A 7,178-nucleotide genomic window follows, 5' to 3' on the forward strand; every position below is an offset into this window, starting at 1 on the left:
GGGAACAGGGGGACTGGAGAGCAGAGGGGGCAGGCGGCGGGGGGCAGCAGAACCAAGGCGAATATTTCAGCTGGGCTAGACCCCTCTCCCCGTCCCTTCTCTAGAAGCTTAGAGAGCCAGCCAGCAAGGGAACCTTCAGTTCCTGAGCCAGTTGCCACCAGTAGCAGTTGTGTGAGCTTGAGTGCATGTGTGCGTGAGTACATAGGGTATAGACATAGATCTCTGTTTCTTAGCCAAGGGGGCGTCATCTCTTACCTGACAGATTGCTGTGCGCCTGCTCTCTGGGAACCCCTCCTCCCTGGGCAGGTCAGTGGGTTATCGTCATGTCACCCAGGATCACGCCCCAACCACACAGACCCACGTCCTGTCCCACGGCACCCAGGAGAGGGTCTCCCTCCTCCCTGGGGCCCCCTGTGCCGCCAGACTCCCACCCCACTGCCTGGGAGTGATGGAACCCCCTGTCTCTGCACCCCTGCCCACCCAGGGCCTTGTGTGTGTGCACGTTTGTGTGGGTGCACACGTGCACAGGAACACGTGGGTCGGTGCTGTGCACACACGGCAAGGCCGTGGTGGATGGGAACCCGAGGCTGCTCTCCTGTCAGCAGCATTCCCTTGCCTTAAGTGCGAACTCGACCGAGGCGGTCATTAAAAAGGGGTCGGGGACTCAGAGGCATCTGAGCTGTGCCTTAAAGGAAGAGCGAAGTTTAGATAAATGGCGAGGGTGGGAGACCGGTCAGTACCTTGACTTTTCTAGCGTCTTTATTGAGGACATTTCACACGTACGCACAAGGAGAGAGGGTAGTGTTTTTAAGAATCCGCCTACCTTTCACCCGGCTTCAACACTTGTCAACGTTTCACTAGTTTATTTTGAAAATAAGGAAGGGTTTAGGGGTGAGAGTAGTGAAAATAATATCTCTTGAAGAGATAAAAGAAGAGGCACCCCTCGAAGCTTGTCCAAATAAAGGGGTGCCCTGCACCCCTCTCGTAAGGGTATCACATGGCCCTGAAGCACAGGGCCCGCGTAGGGTTGCAACGGGATGTGGTCGGCAACAAGCGGCTACTGGCGTTTTGGTCGCTGTCTCTCTGACTTTCACGTCAGTTCTCTCTCCACATACGCTGAAGCTAGCGATCACCCCACCTTCACTTTGATCAACCTGGAGTCGCCGTCTGGGTTCCCTGCAATGAACCCAGATGATAGCACCGCCTCCTGCCCCTCCAGGCTCTGCCCTTTCCTAGGTCTGAGGGCGCAGGCCAGAGAGCAAGTAGGGCTGGACACGAGGGAAAATTACCCACGTGGTTCCTGCCCTCCAAGATCTGCCACTCCCATTGAGGAGTGCCCCTCTGGTGGCTCTGAGGGCCCCTCTGTGGCAGGAGGTGGGGTCATCGTCTAGGAATGATGAGGGAGGTGGTAGGAGACATGAATTGAGGAGAGTAGGCAAGGTTGGGGTTTGGTGAGGAAGGTTTTGGGGGTTTAAACTATGAGGAAGTGTATTGTTGACCGAACACGAAGGCTAGAGGGAGGTGATGATGGTTGTGGTTGAGTTTTCCAATGAAGGGTCATCAAGGACCCAGACCCTTTCCTTCCTGACCCTTTTAAACAGCATGTGGGTGTTCTAGGCTTGGTGCTGGGTGAATGACTCCTGCCTATGAAAGAAGAGCTCGTAACCATCGTATATTTTCTAAATAATTGGTTTTATTTTAGTCTTTTAAATAAGGTGCTCAACTCGCCAGCCTCATTTGTGAGCTCTTTTGTGCCTTATGCTTTGTCGTATCCCCAGTGCCACGGGCAGTGCCTGGTACCCACAAGGTGCTCATTCACTCATTCAAGAATTATTTGCTGCTAAGTGCTAGGATGCAGGGATCCAGGGCACCTTGCCCAGCCTGTGGGGTGGACGTGGGGTCAGCAAACACTTCCTTGAGATCGTAATGCCGGACCTGAGTCCCTGAATCTCGGAGGCTCAGCAGGATATTGAAGGCTTCCCTTCCATTAGCAGCCAGAGTCTGAAGCTGTTCCTATGCCAGAACTCACGGGAGGGCGGGGGTGGGGGTGGGGGGGGTCAGCGTCCAATTAGTGCTGATTGAACACCTGTTATGTGCCTGGTGCCGGGGCGGCAGGTTAATCACAGTTCTTGCCTGCAAGGAGCCTCTCGGCCAGTCAGGAAGAGAGCAAAGCCCTTCAGCCCTAGGTAATGAGTGAGCGCACGGGCCCTCCCCAAGGCCGCCAGGAGTGAGCGGCCCTCGAACCCATGGCAACATGAGGAGGGGCCAGCTGGCCCAGAGGCTGGAAGCGGGGTAGGTCGGGAAACGCGGCGGAGAGGAGGGCGCGCAGGAGGAGGGTGGAGTGGGTTACAGCCCCTGGGCTGGCTCTGCCTTTGCCCCCTTGCCTTTACCTCATTTGGACTTGGGAGCTCGCTCCTTGTACTTCTAGCTCTTTGGCCGGAGAAGTGTCTGACGGTGCTCCAGAGTCTGGGTGTCATCGTCCGTGAAGGGGCCGTGAAACGTTCACTGACCCCCCCCAGAGCTGCTCCGTCTCGGAAAGCGTCAGGGTTTGTTCCACGTGTGACGGCGGGAAAGGGGGCGGTAAGGTCCAGGCGCCCGCAGAACCACAGCGCAGCCCTCAGGAGGAGGCGTGGGGCTGCGAGGGCTGCACGGACATGACCGACTGGGCTCTGGCACGTGGACCCCCTCTTCCCGCTCCCCTTGCATTGGACTGCCGGCCTCGTCTGGTCGTGGCTCTCCAGGAGTCTCTTGAGGGCCCCCTCGACTTCCTTGTTCCTCAGACTATAGATCATAGGGTGGAGCACGGGAGTGACACTGGTGTAGATTAAGGACACAGTTTTGTCCTGTTCTGGGGCATAGCATGACTTGGGGCGAATGTAGATGAATATTGTGCAGCCGTAGTGCAGAAGGGAGACCAGCAGGTGCCCAGCACAGGCGGAGAAGGCCTTGCTCCTGCCCTCAGCCACGTGGATTCTGAGGACGGCAGCGATAATGAACCCGCAGGAGAGCAGGGTCAGCAGGAAGGGAACCAACAGGATGAGCAGGCAGACGAGGAAGACCGCGACCTCACTGGCCCGCGTGCGTGCGCGCAGGCCAGGAGTAGCACAGCGGGGATGTCACAGAAGAAATGACTGATCTCATGAGACTGACCAAAGGGGAAGAGGGATATCAGTGTGGGGAGGGTGAAGGAGAGCGCAAGTCCGCTGACTCACGCCAGAGCCAGCACCTGCAGACACAGGGTCCTGGCTATGATGAGTGTGTAATGCAGGGGCTTGCAGATGGCCTCAAAGCGGTCGTAGGCCATCGCAGCCACGAGGAAACACTCTGCCCTGCCCAGGGCGCTGAAGAGATGCATTTGCAGGGCTCAGCCCAGGAAGGGCATCCGCTGGCTCCCGGACAGGAAACTGGCCAGCATGCTGGGGACGATGACCCATGTATAGCCGATTTCAATGGTGGACAGGTTGCGAAGGAGGAAATACGCGGAGTCAAAGAGGGTGATGAGCGCAAGAGTCGTGTGCCCTGCTAGGGTGACAAGATGCATGATTAGAAACAGTCCAAACAGGGAGATTTGTAACTCAGCCAGGTCCCCAAAGCCCAAGACAATGAATTCAGAGCTCAAGGTGTGCTGCTTCTGCAGTGGGGCCATCCTGCGTTCTCCTCTGTCGAGCTCCTGGGCCGGAAAAGGCAGCTTTCTAGCAATTCTCTAAGTCGTGGGAGACCCTGGAGCCCTCTCCACAGATGGCCATTGTCCCCATTCTGTGAGCCTTTTGAACTCTGCCTTCTGTTCAGCGAGAGCGGCGGAGTGCTCGCTCTGATGGTGACGTCACTTTAGTTCACCTGTTGAGTTATTACAGAAACGAGCCGAGATGAGTGAAGTTGTCTTTAACAGACCCTAACGAAAGTCCTCCTTCTGACTACGTTTTGAAGAGCGGCCTCAGGGTAGGGGTTGGGTGCTGAGCGTGATGTTACTTAGGTTGGAACAGAGGCCGGGCCGGCGGGGTCATTGACGCCGTGGGGAATTCCCGTGGGATGGAGGGTCCGGCGAGTTGGTCTTAAAGACACTTTGACTCTGTGCGTTGGCTATGTTGTCCCTCCCTCGCCACCGCCCCTCCCCACCAAACTCCCAGGATTCCTGCAGCCTCCCCCGTTTCAGCTCCGCTGAGTCGCAGGGAGACCCCGGCTTACGTGTCACCCCGCTCTAGACACCTCTTCTGAGCCCTGGGCTGAGTCAGGCGGATTCTCTCTCTGGCTACCCCAAAAGCCTGTGGGCTCCATGATGGCAAGAATGATTTCTTATTTAGGCTCTCCAACAGTGGCTGGCACATATTAGTGTTACTGGTGAAGATCTGTTGACTAAAAGTCTGTTGCTCGTTTCTGCATCCTCTGCAGTTAGGGCAGAGTCAGACATTGAGTAGGCACCCAACACGTATGCTTGAGTTAATGGTTAAGTGAAAGCAGGGAACCTTTGACGTATTGGGGATGCTGAGGTCATGATCGTCCAGGGTGGGAGGAAGCAGGACAGAACTAGGACATAGTCGGCACCTTCCCAGACTTTGGGGGACACGTTTGCTTCTCTCTTCCCCGGTAGGACCAAAGATACAAGTAGGAGGCCTTATGCCTAGGCTTCGATTCCTTCCTGTGCATCCCTTTCTCACAGCAGAGGAGAGGAGAAGCTTGCTAAAGAGTCTAGAGATCTAACACATCGAGACTCAGCAGGAGTGACCTGTTGAGGTCACTGAGATGGGTTCTCTTTATTTTCAGCGCCTCGTGGAAATGGAGTTGTCACCTCAAGGACAGGAGCTCACTTAGGTACCATTTGGACCGGGGCCAAAGTGTGAGACGCGAAGGGTGTTCACTGAAACCTGAAAACCCATTCTGCTGATGGTTTTGCTTGGCCCAGACGGAGTTTGTGCTTCCAGTTTCCCAGCCCCTTGCATGTTACACTGACTATTCTTTGGGTGTTCACTGACCTAATGGGCGCCTAGAGTCTCTGAGCAGCACGGGTCCCTGGAGGGCCGTTTGCAGAGCCGATGGTCACGACGTCTTCCCCGGATGACGCCTTCCCTGCTCCCAGCCCTGCCACCAGCTCCGCCTGGAAATCACACTAAGTGCCCTGCTCTGCCAGCGGTCTGAGTGAGGCCATCCTTTCCGGGTTCTTGTTTCTCTTCCTTGGACTCGGACCCTCGGCTCTGGCTTGGCCACAGCTGATCACTTCCACTCTTTTTTCCCATGACGGGGCTGCGGACATGTGGGGATTGCTTTGTTTCATTTGGGCCCTAAACCTTGAAAACACTGAAAACACAAAAATGAAAGTCAAAGACTTTCAAAGACACATGATCCAAACGGTTGAAAAGCGAGAAGTGAAAGTCAGTGTGACTTTCTCCCCCTGCTCTCCCAGAGAGCATCGCTCTCAGCCGGGGGGCTCACTTCCTTCCCTGCTTTGTCCGGTGCGTACAAACGCAAACACTTCACGCACACGCACACACTCACACGCATGGGCATACACACACATACACACTCCCACACGTGTACACAGAAACAAGCATGCACACACCTTACACACGCAAGCATAAACACGATCACATGTACGCACACATACACATTTGCACACGTGTATGGACACACACAGTGCACACCTGCGCGCATACATCAACACACACCTGCACGCATATATGCACATGTTCCCACACTCACACGTGTATGTATATAAACGTTCACCACAGTCACACATTAAAAAAGCTGAAATGGGATCATATTACACATATAAACTTACTGCCCTTAGACTGCCCTTAGTGTTTTCACCGCATAATGTGTCCGGGAGAGGTTTTCAGTCAGCACATAACTGGTTTACTTCAATCTTCTTTTGTTTTTTTTAACATCTTTATTGGAGTATAATTGCTTTACAATGGTGTGTTAGTTCCTGCTTTATAACAAAGGGAGTCATACTTCAGTCTTTTAACTGCCGCATTCTACAGTATGGATGCACTGTAATGTCATTAAGTGTAATGAAATAATACAACAAACACACGATAACAGATAAAACCTACACACAAAAGTAAATAAAACATAATTAAAATAACTGAGACTTTAATCAGTCTTTCATTACTTCGGTGTTGCAGTGGTTTCTATTTGTTTCTTACCACACGCCACGGTCCAAAGCATAGCCCCGAGTGGAGCGCGGAGCAGCGGCCCCGCGTGAGTACGGCTCGTGCATCCTTCCTGCTCTTTTCTCGCGTGCCTGGAACGGCCCCGGAGAAGAGATCTGGTTTGGTTACCTGGGAGGCACAGATCAGCGCGTGAAGCGGAAAACCGGGGAGAAGCCCGAGGAGGAGGAAAGCCCATCTTCAGGGAAGCAGCGGCAGCGCCCAGTGGCCTGGACCCGGTGGCACAGCTTCCCGCAGCCTGGCCGGTGGCTTTCCCGCCTGTCCGGACCACGGGGAGCGAGCCCTCGGAAGCACTGTCTGATGGCTGGAAGGAAGGGAGTGTCCTTAGAGGAGCTGCTACGTTGGCCCTAGAGGAGAGGTGGGGAAGGAGGCCGTCCCTGTGGTCCACCCCACCGAGGGGAGGCCCTTCCCTAGGTCACACAGCTGAACCCAAGCCCAAACTCAATTGCTCAGGTTTTCCTTGCCAAAAAAAAAAAAAAGAAAAAGAAAAAGAAAAAACAGTCTAGATCTTGACAATGTTGTTTAACTCAGATCTGCTGAAATTGCGGGCCCACTGTGCCGTCACCAGTACGCGAATGGGCCTCAGGCTGATTTTAGAGGCAGAAAATGCACAGGTTTGCTTGGGTTTGAATCAAGCCATCAGGCCTTGCTAGAGAGGAGTGCAGAGTGGGCAGTGGAGCCCGAGATTGGTGAGCTTTTAAGCCCCCCAGCCCCCAAAGCTGAGAGTCTACAAGGGGACTTAATCAGGGCCATCGGGGATTCCATTTTTAATCTGCAAACTCTGAGTCATCAAAGTAGCTTCATTGAACGAAGTGGGGACTGAGGGTTATGGAAGCTTGAGAAAGCTACTACTCAGCTGACCCAGGCTTCTGTCTAATACTTTCATCTCCCCGGTTCTGGTCTAGGTGTAGCCCGATGTCCAACCTGCACCGTGCCCTGCATCCTCGTAAGGCAGGACCCCAACGACGCCTCGCCTACATTCATAAAGCCAGTCTTCCCCCTGCAGCCACTCTG

The 7,178-nt window shown here is 54.4% G+C and overlaps 1 protein-coding gene across 1 annotated transcript; it reads right to left on the minus strand.

Moving 5' to 3' along the window:
- Nucleotides 1-2,704: 2,704 nt before the first annotated feature.
- On the minus strand, nt 2,705-3,646 carry LOC113616866 (olfactory receptor 10Q1-like; the record flags this gene model as incomplete). Its single annotated transcript, XM_027100242.1, is given in 2 exon segments — nt 2,705-3,080; nt 3,083-3,646. Coding segments are annotated over 2 exon segments (940 nt in total), but the record flags the coding sequence as incomplete, so codon positions are not given.
- Nucleotides 3,647-7,178: the final 3,532 nt, after the last annotated feature.

The sequence above is a fragment of the Aethalodelphis obliquidens genome, unplaced genomic scaffold (genome assembly GCF_003676395.1).
Source record: "Aethalodelphis obliquidens isolate GAN/ISIS:26980383/991018 unplaced genomic scaffold, ASM367639v1 scaffold672, whole genome shotgun sequence".
Taxonomy (NCBI): Eukaryota; Metazoa; Chordata; class Mammalia; order Artiodactyla; family Delphinidae; genus Aethalodelphis; species Aethalodelphis obliquidens.